At 39.1% G+C, this 13,914-nt stretch overlaps 1 protein-coding gene across 1 annotated transcript; it reads right to left on the reverse strand.

The window, feature by feature from the left end:
• Positions 1–5,617: 5,617 nt before the first annotated feature.
• LOC145121402 (uncharacterized) lies at positions 5,618–7,378 on the reverse strand. Its single transcript, XM_079057154.1, has 2 exons — positions 6,974–7,378; positions 5,618–5,644 (listed from the first exon to the last, which is right to left on the reverse strand). Exons 1-2 carry the CDS (start codon positions 7,376–7,378, stop codon positions 5,618–5,620), a joined length of 432 nt encoding a protein of 143 aa, XP_078913280.1.
• Between the last annotated feature and the right edge of the window lie 6,536 nt (positions 7,379–13,914).

The following is a 13,914-nucleotide window of genomic DNA, read 5'->3' on the forward strand; positions in this document are numbered from 1 at the left end:
ACCCGGACCAACTGCCGCTCACAATCGATCATGGCCCCGTTGGCCCCCAACCAGTCCATCCCCATGATCACCTTCAATTCTCGCAGCGGTATGGGAACTAAATCAACGCGAAACCTCTCGCCATGCACATTCAGGAAACAGTCCTGATATACTCTCGTAACACTCACAGTGCGGTCATCTGCAATCTCCACCTCGAGTGGGGTATCCAGAGTCCCCGGCGCGTCTCGGAACTTCTTGCTAAGCGCAAGAGACACGAACGATCAGGTAGCACCCGAATCAAATAAAACATGAGCCGACATACCATTGACCAAAAAGGTCCCTATACAAAACATAATACATACATATAAGCATTTAACAACACAAGGTAGAGAAGAATAGACACATACCAGCCACAACGTCTGGCGCTGCCCGAGCCTCCTCGGTAGTCAGCTGAAAAGCGAGGCTTTTCACCGCTGGAGCTTCCGCCCTGACAGGGCGGCCGTCAGTAATCCTCATAGTGGCGGGCGCGGGCGCGCCACCGATCCTCCTCCTCCTCCTCCCTGCAACTTCGGACAATCGGCCTTTTTATGGCCTGTCTGGTTGCAGTGAAAACATATCAAGCCCTTCTTGGGGCAATCCTTACTCATGTGGCCCTGCTGGCCACAAGAGTAACATCCTGATATCCTGGCTGTCCGACAAGCCCCACTATGAAACCTCCCACACTTGGCACACTGGCCCGGCCCTGCTGGCCCCTACCCGAAGAATTAGAGGTCTTAGGCTTCTTAGCCTGAGCCCCTGCTGCCTGTACCTGCTCAGTCTTCCGCTTCGTGCGGGACTCCAACTCCATCTCCCTCTCACGGGCCTTCTCCACCATCTCGTTCAGGTTTTTGCACCCTGTAAAGCTCACAAACTCCCGAATATCATCCCTCAACATAGCATGATATCGGGTCCGCCTCATCTCCTCATCCGTAGCATACTGCGGAATCAACAAAGCTCACTCTCGAAACTTGGCGGTGATCTCCGCCACCGTCTCGGTGGTCTGCTGCAACCCATGAAACTCCCTCACCAACCGTTGCACCTCAATAGGTGGCGCAAACTCTATATCAAAACGTCGAACAAACTTAGTCCACGACATCTCAGCCACATCGGCTGCTCCCACCTGGCTAGTAACCTCGCCCCACCAATCTCGGGCCCTGTCCCTCAGCATACAGGAAGCAAATCCAACCTTTGCCTCCTCCGGGCAAGAACTCGTGCACTGGGCATTCTCAATGTCCGCTACCCAGCGTCTGCTCACAATGGGGTCCCTGACCCCCGAGAACTCTGGAGCTCCACATGCCTTGAACTCCCAAAACGAGGGAGTTCGGGCTCCACCCTGACCCGCAGAAACATCAGCCCTGAATGCCCTAAGTCTCTCCTCCATGATCTCCATCATGCCCTCCTTGACCGTCCCAAAGATGACTGGGGTAGCGTCAAGGATGCCCCTCGTAACCTCGGCCGCAATCAATTCACGCAGCCTCTCATCAATACCATCAGTAGGGCCGCCTGACCCAGCCCCGGACCCAGATCCCGATCCTGATCCCCCTGCTCCAAACCGTGTCATCACCATGCTGAACTGAAATACCAAAACATAATGATCAGGATACCTATAACGAGGGTTCTTTCACACTAGTTTCCCTCCCCTTTGGAGCCCCAGGTAAAACATGGCTTTGGGTACAGGTCTTATGCTTCCAGTAGTACGGGCCCAATACTACCTTCCACACCTACCTGTACCTTTCCCCCACTACTCTACCTAATGACTCCAATACAACCCAATACAATACCATAATCCACAACTAACACCCGAAACAAATCCTGGGCTGCCCTATGATTTGTCCTACCCATGACAATCAAACCCATCACAACAGGCTGCTTTTATGCATGCAAATTATACACAGAAAGGATCAAATAGACTTTCGAATAAGAGATTCTACCCTAAGACCACATCCAGACAAGGAAAAGAAAATAAGGCCAAATTAATCATTCTGAGGCTATAAGCTCCTAACCGTATATAATTTTAAAAGCATACACATAGAAAGTTCCATATAAGCAACAAGACTCAAATATCAGTATAACATGGCTATTCAAATTGGGAAACTACTTACTTGGCTCGGCTGATCACGCGCGTCGCACTCTCATCTTTTGGGTTTCTTTTAATTCCTTTTTGGTTACTTTTGAAAACATTTTATCACCTTCTTAGTTTGAGTCCTGACACACCCGAGGATGTGCCCGAATCCCTCAAACCCAGGCTCTGATACCAACTTGTAACGACCCAATTTTATCAAGAAAAATTTTCATTTTTAGTTAACCAAAACCAATCTCATAAACCATAAAATCCCAAAACATTTGTTTTCAAACCAACATTCATTACATCATTGTTTTTCCTTTTTAAAACATCAGAGGGTCCCAAACACATCAAAAGAGAGATAGAGTGCACGCCATGTCATCACGCCTTGCTCTTGCCCTTAGGCTCAGAAGTACCTGAAACAAATCAACAACCTGTAAGCGAAATGCTTAGTGAGTTTCCCAGAGCATACCACACACATTCACATACACATATCCTGATAGCTAAATAAGCTATAAACATGCCACAGAAACTATGCAATATGATTCAGCAAGAATGCCATGGGCTACCCCACATGGTCTTTACCTAGGACCGCCATGGGCTACCCCACATGGCCTTACATCTAATGCCATGGGCTACCCCACATGGTCTTTACCTAGGACTGCCATGGGCTACCCCACATGGTCTTATATCCAATGCCACGGGCTCCCCCCGGGGTCTTCCATACCAACATAATATCACATAAGATATAAATTCATAAATGAATAACACACACATAACATGATCACATAATGGGCCGACCTTGGTGTCGTAGACCCATAGGTATGGTGAGAAGACTCACCTCCGTCCGATGAATACAAATACTGCCCTCCCAATAATCCGCAACCTCCCAAGCTGAATAATAACAATAATATACAATCAATGATAAGACCTTAAATTACCCAAGGAAAGGCCCAACCTTCAAACTCTACCCCCAAGGCCCAATTACCCTTTTTTTGCAAATTGGGCCCCAAAATCCAAGTCCAATATCCTTAATGGGCCCCTTGGCCCAATAAGGCCCAACCAATAAGTCCTCGGCCCAAACAGATGAAAAGGCCTCAATCTTACAGAATCCAATCAGGCTTATCAGCCAAATGAGGCCCAAAGGCCCAAAGGCCTAAAACAACTTAGGGCCCAACTGAGCTGCGTACGCCAAACGTACCTCCCTGGTACGTGCAGTGTACTTAAGGTCTAGCGACTACGCGCTGCGTACAGACAGTTACGCCCAGCGTACAACTGTATTAAGCAGTTTTCCCATTAAGTGCTTAATGCTCAAATCCCTCACGTCCACAAGCTAGATCCAAGTATGAAAAGATGTCCCAAGGCATAAAGTTGGCAACTTTATGCCCTTGCATGTCTCATACACACCCAACCACTCCATTAAGACCTTTCCAAGGTCTTTTACCCAAGCATGAGGTCAAATCTCTCATCAAGCTTCCATTTTTATACTTCTAAATGACTAGGGGACCTCAGATCTGTCTTTCATATAAAAAGGGAAGGCTTAACTCAACAAAAGAGGTCCAAAGTTCATAAAAGGGACAAACCACCAAAACCCTAGCTAGATCTAAAGATTAGAAAGGAAAGATGCAAGCTTTTTACCTCCAGAAGCTTTAAAAGATGCTTTTGGTGCAGGATCTTGAAGCACCCACTTGATCCAAGCTTGCTTGACCACCCCCTTCTTCTTGAAATACACACCAAAAGGCCACAAATGCACTCTTTAAGGCTTAAGAATGATCTCACAAGGTTTTCAGGAGTATATGGACGTTCTAAGGCTGTGGAGGCTCTCTAGGGTTTAGTCCAAGGGACTTAAAGTTGTTTAAATAGGCCTCAAGTCCGTAAAATTAGGGTTTTGCGTCCCTGACGTGTACGCCCCGCGTAACTCAAGGTACGCCCGGCGTCCCCTGATTCCTCCGCGACCACTTCCATGCAGTACGCTAAGCGTACACTTAAGTACGCCCAGCGTACTTAAGGGACCAATTATGCAAAAATTATCATTTCTTAGGGTTTCAAGACATACCATAATTTTGGATGTTACATGAGATAGTTGAGGATCCTGAATATCTGATGACGTCTGAGGATCCTGAATGCTTTGAGGATCCTGGCCCTAACAATTGCCCCCAAGTTATTCCTGAAAATATAGGATTTAATTTTGAGAATATTAAAGGGATAACATAAAAATAAATTAAAAAGAGGAGATATAGAAGAGTTTAAAAATTGTCCCTTAATGGATAAGTTTTATCCATCTCGAGGTAACCGAGAAGCAGTCAATTCATCTTTCTTATCTCTTCTTTGCTATAAATGTGGGCTTCCAGTAATTTCTTCTTTACTCTCTTCAGTCGTCATCGTCTTATTGCGAAGGTAAATTTTCCTCTTACTTGTTTTCTTCTGTTCCTCCGATTTTCCTCGTCATGGTTAAGAAAACTAGTCATTCTCGAGCTAGCGTTGTTACTTCTCCAGAGAATGACTTCAGTGATCAAGCAATCTTATCTTATGATGAGGCTTGCTCCTTCGACGATGAGGGTATGGAATCGTTGAAAGCCATTGGGGGATTTTTCTTCCGATGTAGTTTTTCTTTCATTCGTTGTTTTTTTCTGTTTTTTTATTGTCATTTGATCTTTTTCAGGTTTCCAACCATATCTCTGCCGATTTGAGGATCCGGGCTGAGAGAGCTGAACAGGCTCTTCAGGAACAGGAAAAGATGTGGAAGGCGACTAATGAGGATCTTCTGAATCGAGTGGAACTTTTAAGTAAGGAGAAGGTTGAGAAGGAGGAAGAGAATTATGCGGAGCTTGAGGAGGTGATTACCAATGCAAAGACAAGTGTTGCGGTGGCTATCTTGGAGGCTAAGATCAAGTTGGTAGAGGATATTGAGCATTCAGGATCCTGGAATGTAGTATGATGGCGCGAGGCACTAGACAAACTAACTGGCAAGCCTGTCACCACTGGTGAGGATCCTGCACCGCATCCAGAAGTGAAGAAGGAGGAGAAGAAGGCCGATGATGACCAAGCTAAGGTCTAGGCCTTTTAGGTGGTTAGGGTAGTGTAGTTTTTTGATGTAACCATTTGACTCCTGTAAGCCTTTTATTTTGAATACAATGGTTAATCTCCTTTTTATCTTTCTATGCTTCCTTTACCTGCATAATATGATACTAAGATCTTTGCGTAGTTAGGATCCTAAAAACAGTGAATAATTTTCAAGATAAAGTTCTTTTGGCAAATAATAGATAAAATGATTTGATAAGGATTGAATTAGTTAAACAACTAAAAGTAATAACTTAAAATAATAAGAACTGACTTTGTTCAGCAATTTAAAATGTTAAAAGTTTCTTTAAAAGTTTGATAACTGACTTGTAATCCTTAAGAGTTTCAAATAATTTTTTTATAATAAAACAAGTATAAAAGAATTTGTTAAGAACTAATTTTGGTAAATCTAAGTGCTTTAAAAGTTCTTTAAAGATATCAATTTAAAATAGTAAATGACTTTGAAGTGATGAAAGTTTATAAATCAACAAATGGCTTAGGATCCTGAAAAGTTTAAGATCATTAATTTTACTTAAAAATTTCAAAGTTAAGAACAAGGAAAGATGGAACCTGATTGTCTTCGAGTTTTTCCTTAAGCTTCATAAGTTCTTGAATCTTAGAATTTACTGAGGATAAATCTCAACTTAGGAAAGAACTTAGGATCGCTGTTGACTTCTGATGATAAGATTCTTACTGATGAGGATCCTTAATGATGAGGATCCTTAATGATGAGGATCCTTAATCATAAGATCATACGGGGGAATTCCCTTATTAGGAAAACCTGTTTAGGTTATGAACCTTGACAAAATTCTTGGGTAACACCATAAGTTCAATCGATAACATGTTAATGTTATATACTGGGGAGGAGCCCAACTTGTGACATATTTCATGGGAAAGATCCCTACTTATGATAACATGAAAAATGTTATGATTCGTGTGTATTTTCTGGGGTAAGATCCCAACGTGTGATAACATGAAGATGTTATAAACCTTATGTAAATTGTGGGGTAAGATCCCAATTTTAGATAACATGAAAATGTTATAAACCTTATGTAATTTCTGGGGTAAGATCCCAATTTTAGATAACATGAAAATGTTATAAACCTTAAGGATCTTAACTTATGTTCAAAGATAAGAGGGTTTCCAAGCCATTTCATCGTGAAATGCTCCCTTACTCGTATCCCATAGTTAGATATCGTGCGTTCAAGCGAGGTGTATAAACCTTAGTTCGTGTGAAAGAGGTAATTAGCTCTTTAAACCTTAGAGGGGATTAAGTACCCTTAAGCGTAGGAGAGATGATCAATCTCTAGCTTGTGTATATGATAGTTTAAAGATCATACCGTTGATATAATGGAATTGTCCAAGTGTTAAGATGCTGAGATCTTCGTGTGTTAAGATCCTTATGTTTCATGAGATTTTCAACCTTGAGGATCCTTATGTTTTAGGATCATTGCTTATGGAGATCCTTAGCTGTTAGGATCTTTACGTTGTTCTGCATAGCAAATGTTAGCTGGGGGTGGGCGTTAGTCTAGCTAACGCCCCTCTGATGCTTAAGTTAGTAATGTATTCGAGGAGAAAATAAGTAGCGATGAAAAGTTTAAGGTAAAGAACGTGTGCACCTTGGTCTTGTTAAAGGTCAGTTGATCTTACTTACATATAGTATTCTTTGAGATGTATAACATTCCAGGATCTTGGCAAAATGTCTCATTCGAGTGTTGCTAGCCAATATGCTCATTTTCCTGCGTCAACATCTATGAGATATGGTCCTTCCCACTTAGGAGCTAATTTGCCTGCACTAGGATCCTTGGTGTTTTGGAATGTTTTGCTTAATACCAAGTCTCCTATTTGGAATCTTCTGACTTTTATGTTCTTCTTGTAAGCCTTAGTGATCCTTTGTTGATGATCAACAATGCGTATCTTGGCAAGATCTCTGAGTTCATCAACAGTGTCAAGATCTTGGGCTAGGATCCAGTCATTGTTTTCTTGATTTTGGAACAGATATCTTGCAGTTGGGATTACTACTTCGGTAGGGATCACTGCTTCTATTCCAAACACCAAGTAGTAGGGGGTCTGACTTGTGGCTACTTTGAAAGTAGTCCTATCTACCCATAGGACTAAAGGAAGCTCTTCTTTCCATCTTCCTTTCTTTTCATCTAGCCTTTTCTTCAAGTTGTTTACTATGATCTTGTTGTTAGATTCTGCTTGACCATTAGCTTGGAGATGAACATAATTGGACATTATCATTTTGATTCCCCAACTCGTGCAAAAGTCTCTTGTCCTCTCTTGCTTATGAATTGGGATCCATTTTCGCATATGATTTCAGCAGGGATCCCAAAGTTGGTCAATATATTACGTCTAATAAATGAGACTACCTCTTTGTCTCTAACCTGAATGACGACTTCAGCTTTGATCCACTTTGAGAAGTAATCAGTCATCACCAACATGGAGACTTTTCCTCCTGGAGCGATTGATAATTTTCCTACTATATCCATTCCCCATTTCATGAATGGCCATGGAGAGATAATAGGATGTAGAGGTTCCGCCGATTGATGTAGGATGTTGCTATGTATTTGGCAAGCATCACACTTTTGAGCATGTAGAAAATAATCTCTCTTCATGGTTGGCCAATAGTATCCTATTCTCAATACCTTGGAGCATAAGGATCTGCCCCCAGTGTGATTGCCACAGTCTCCTTCATGTATGTCCTTCAAGATTTCTACAACTTCAGGATCTTCCAAGCATCTAAGGTATGGACCTGCCATAGACTTTTTATAGAGTTTACCTTGGATTATTACGAATCTTGAGACTCTTGTCCTAAATGCTCTTTCGCTTTTTTCTTCTGTTTGAATCATGCCATTTTGGAGATACTCCATAATGGGTTGGATCCATGATCTTGGACTTCTTCGAGGATCCTGTTCGTCGGGATCCCTTTGAGGATGGATTTGAGGGTTAGGATATCCGATGGCTGCTACACTTATTGGTTGTTCAGGATCATTGGGTTTGTCGGAAAGGGCTTCTATAGCTAGAGTTATTATGTGGGTTATATGTATCTTCATTTTTGGTGGGATACTTAGGGAGGATCCTAAGTTGGCTAATCCGTCTGCTTCTGGATTTTCTTCTCTGGGAACTTGGGTTAGGCTAAAGTTTTCAAAACCAGAGGCTAATTTTTTGAGGATCTCGAGGTATAATGCTAATATTTCACCTTTCATTACATAAGATCCATTGAATTTATTAGTTAATAATAAAGAATCAACAAATACCTGAAGGTCCTTGATTTGAAGATCCTTAGCCAATTGTAGTCCCATGATGAGTGCTTCCTATTCCGCTTCGTTGTTGGTTGCGTTGAATTCGCAACTAACTTCTGATGGGTTTTAGTATACTACAACATCCTATGGTGCACATACAACCCTAAATGCTTTGGATCTATGTTTTCTCTAATTATACATGCAATATTGTTTCCAAAGCATTAAGCCTACAACTAGCATACAAATGACATAATCAACATAAAAGAGAGTTATATAATTACCTCTTTGTTGTAGCTTGTAGAACTTCTTGAGTTTGGCCTTTAAGAACTTAGTGCCCCAAGTGTTGCACCTCAAATGGAATCACACACACCTTTGGACAAAGGATGACTTTTTGAGAGAATATTTTTGCACCTAAAATCGGCTCATGGAACTCCAAGGATCACTAGTGTCCGATTTTGGATGATAAGGGCTTCTTATATAGTGTGGCAAGATTAGGGTTACATCCATGTAAACTCTAATGCCCATGGCCTTTCATATTAGTTAGGATCCATGGGTTAAACCTCCATGGACTATCCATGGACTATCATATTGGTTTAGCCCATCCTAAATAACAATTGGCCCACACTATAAGAATCATTGATTTACCAAATCAATCGCCATATATTTAATTAGTCTCTTTTGATCACAAAATTAATTCCAAATTAATTCTTGATCAATACTAATTAAATAATATGATTTCATATTAATATATTAGAACTTATAATATATTAATAAATCATAAATAACCTCTTCTCAAAAGTCCATCCTATCAAATTGTCGTGGTGATATGCAACCCAAATGGACCATGCTACTCTCGGGTCAAGTACATACCAATTATAGTTATGGGCTTAGACACCTAATCCAACAGTCTCCCACTTGTATAAGTCTAATAACTATTATTTCAAGTACGACTCCAAAATCCCGACTAGCAATCGTAGCTCTTAATAGCCGTTGTCGAACTCTGACCTAGTCAATGACGCGTCCATTAGATAAGGGATGATATATTCCTCTATTATAGATGTCATATGGAATTAGACATGGATTATAATCATTCTCTCTGTCCATCTGTTGTTTCCCGATTTTCCGATTTAACACGACCGACTAATTGAACAAATGAAATCAGTCCAGGCTTGGCCAAGTACTTAGGGTTGTCATCACTAAATCAGCGAGGGGCCCACAGATATCGATTTTATCCCACATTGGGTAAAAGGAATGGATAAAATTCGACTCAAATGCTTGCTTGTACTTACTCATCAAATCACACACATCAATATGTTTTATAACACCAAGTTACTGGTGTGTTTACATATGTCAATGTGCAACCGACTTGTAAACTACAACTCACATGTCTTGGTTTCAAGAATATAAGATATTATCGTCTCATTATCACTCGTGATAAAATCCATGAAGTGATTCAAATGAGCGTGGGTTGAATCCAATACTCAAATCTTATTACAGGAGTACTCATGAATACTGCAGCAAACTTGTGCTATGTCTAACACCTTAGACAATCCTACATACCCATTCATGACAGTCTTGCCTCAATACCTACTTCCAAAGTATGATCGAATGTGGATGGTTTGAATAACCTAGTTATTCGGGAAGTCAAAACATACAAAGTGAAACACAAGAATAATACTAATCCTATATGGCCCCACAACTTTTGAGTGTAAATAAAACACCTTTTATCTAATCGCCATATTGATTACTCATTATTCATTGTATAATGTTTCGAATAATCAACTTAATACTTGAATTAAAACAATAGTTATCCCATGCTCCAAGCATGCACACTATGTTTGCCTATGGTCCTTCCTTTGTGAAATAAATCAATTGAAAGCGTGTCAATGACACTCATTTCACAACTCCAAATCCTTATCGAAAATGAAAGAATACAAAATTCTTGCCATTTACTGAAATCTGTTAGATTCTAAACTTATATGCAATGATCCTCTTGTAATGACTATGCACAAAAGTCACAGAGACTTGGCAACATGCATTACAAAGTATTCCAATAGAGATCAATTCCATGAAACTAAGTCTCTGTTGAATCATAAAAGTGACCCTCTTGAACTTGGTCTACCGCAGTCATCAAAGATCAGCAGTCAACTCTTTTCAGCAACCTCATCCGAAGCCATCATCAACCGCAGTTTACTTTCTAGTTTACTTAGTTTAACTCTTTATCTACTTTTGTTAGAATACTCTCTATTGTCCAGTATGCCTTGCATGGCTACACATAGATATTTAATCCAATGTAATCTTTGAGTCTCTATATATAGAGCTCAATCTTTCTTATAAAAAACACATCTCTTACATCTATATGATTACGCATCTTGAATCTCATATCTTGTGCTATTACTCTCTCCTTCTCACTCTCAAAGTTGACTTGAATATAACTGAATATTATCTCTCTTCGGAGCAAGTCATTCGTGACTTAATCACTAAGTTTGATCTCACTTACTAACTTGGTCTGAATGCATTCCTTGTTAAGAATCAACTTATGTGTATACTTGATATAACACATGCTGCCATTTATATTTCCTTACATTTCCGCAACTAAATCTCTAATTATCTAACTCATTAACTTATTATTATTGTTGAGCTTTTAGATCCTTTGAGATAAACTATTCCGCAACTATACTTGTTCTAACGTTTGTTCAAGTGTGTCTCAAGTTTTTCTCTCAACAGTCTCACATTCAAAGTACATTCCTTTGAACATCCTTCTTGCATTAAGTTTTCTAATCTTACACAGATTTAAGGAATGACTTCCACTTATGGAAACATTTCCATATTCCTATTTTGACTATCACTTCTGAACAAGAGTTGCCTCTTTTCAGAATATGTCAATATGGTCCTTCCAAAATTTACACTATACTTCCAACTGTCCATGAGCAACCAATCTTTGGTAAACCTCAGATTATCCTCGACAATTGCTTAACCATTTTAGTCATATCCAGTTCTCGTCTTTTTTCCCTCTTAATGCCCTAGGCATTTGGAAATTTCAGAACACATAAATATTATAGCATATGCAATCGATCCTATACCCGAAGCATATGGGACATGATTCATAATGTCTTGCATAAAGACATGATACTTGATCGGTCTTTTGCTATAAAATTTCTATTTGCCATGTTCTTACAATTCGAACTATGAAGAGGGATGCCGTAATCATAATCGAATTTAAGAACGCAATTAACATTTCCATATATATAGAATTTCCTTATGTTGAACCATTCCAACACAACATTCATATATATCCTTGACTAAATTTGATTAAAAATCTCAATCAAAGCTTTTAGATTTGAAATAAAGCATGAATTCCTCTCCCTTAATTATAGAAAAACAACTTTTCAAACCCTACATCTTTGCAAATTGAAACCTTTTGTTTTCTATGATTAAGATTGCTAACTCGCAGCACTTAGCGTAATAATTGTGCTCCCACTAGCATAATAATTACATTCTTATCAGCATAATACTTATGCTCCCACTAGCTTTGACATGTACCCAAAAACCAGTTGGACTTCTAAAAATCAATAGTTATTGACTTTCTTACCAAAGTTCAGATTTCTGATACGAGATGCTTCGATAAGACTTTATCTAGGCTTCTCAAACTCATACACCTTTCCTTAGATAGCTCACATGTGTGTCTAAACAATTTTAGAACTTACAGCCATAAGTCTGAAATGTTTATACCTTTTGCCATTTCTCACAATTCGAACTATGAAGAGGGATGCCGTAATCATAATCGAATTTGAGAATGCAAATGTCACAATTGCTATCTCTTTAAAATCTACTTAGTGAAAGCGTTTCCTCACAATCATTTTCATGAATTGGAGAGAAACCTTATGACACTTAGATTTTATGGTATATGTGTTCCTATCCATGTGAATTTGTCAAAACCATAATCACAAGACAAGGTTAGTGACAAATCCAAACTCATATGGACTGAACTTGTTCATTCTTAATTTCTTGCCACCTGGCAGCACAAGGGCCTACCATTGCTTCCTAAGTTGGTATGCAAACAACTGAGAACTCATAGAACTCACATGCATAGTCAACTTTAACTGGAATGGGCACAGAAACAAGAGTATGTCAACACGATAGGTTACAAAACTCAAGTCGTCTGCTAGCGATAAACAATAGGTTTTATTCTTGATTAGTTCTTGAAACTTGTCAAGATCCTTAAGACTCCCACTGACCTCTTGACATATTAGATTATCTTTGTTAAGATACAATCTTGACAAACAAATATTCAAGAGTTAGTGCGGATTCTCATCAAGAAAGACACTTCACAAAATTGGCCTTAGTTGGTCTTTGTTTTATCCAAAACATCACAACTTACCAATTTCAAATGTACAAGAGTAAGAAACATGTTACTCTACATTTGATGAGTGTTATAAACCTTCATAATTTAGTGTCACTCAAGGCACAAACTTGAAGTATGACTCTAAGAGTTGTTTTTGGAACGAAGTATGACTTATCTTCTAGATTTAACCATTTCAACAATTCACGATTCCTCTTCTTAGCCATACAAATGCACTAAGATATCCTTAGATGATCAATTTTGACATTGTTTTCATAATCATTAAGATGATCATAAAACACGATACTCAAGTACTCTCCCATCCTTTCAGATTGGAGAAACTTTTATCTTTCTGCTAAATTTAATTCTTCTTATTCGTTCAACCATACATTGAAAATTTTCCAATGTTCAGAATTATACTTAAACTTGTAAGCATAACCATATTTACTAAACTTTAGTAAATCATAACGAATAGTCTTATCGTTCTTTGTGGTGGACCTTACTAGCGCACAATCAAGTGTACCCGATCTCCTAGTCCTTCACTTGACTCACATATACATGTGAACAAGGAATTAGTCTTAATTTCCCAAAGATGAAGTTCTCATTCATCACACAATACAAGTTGCATGATTCCAAGTTTCTATCCAACTGAAACTTGGGTGAAGAGAATCTTTCATTATTTGGTAAATTTTGACTCTACCACAAACGAAAGAATCAAATCCATATTGCTAATAATAGAAACATCAATTTTCACAAATGCCATTGCAAGGAGATATAAAATAAAATAAGAAAAAACAAAATTTTATTTATTTAGAAAGTGCGAAAAAAACTTTTCCTTACAATGTAATCACAAATGAAAATTATGTTATTATAAATTTCTAAACAATCTATCATAACTCCTACGCAGCAGCTCAACAATCCGATCTTTGAACCATGCGATCGAAATCCATCTCTTCGCGATCAGATTCAACATGATCTTACTTTTAAGCTTCCTTCCTTTTGCTTGATCCTACAAAACATCAAAATACAAACTTGTCACATCATGTATTATGAATCAACAATTAGGAACTTAATAGAGTTAGATAGTGGACTTACCTGAAGCAGAACCATACATTCAGACTAAAGTTCTCAGGTAGTCAGGGCAGCTTTACTTCCAATGTCCCTTTCCTTGGCAATAGAAACAACCA

This window comes from Lactuca virosa, chromosome 6 (genome assembly GCF_052849685.1).
Source record: "Lactuca virosa cultivar CGN04683 chromosome 6, Lactuca_virosa_CGN04683_v6, whole genome shotgun sequence".
Taxonomy (NCBI): domain Eukaryota; kingdom Viridiplantae; phylum Streptophyta; class Magnoliopsida; order Asterales; family Asteraceae; genus Lactuca; species Lactuca virosa.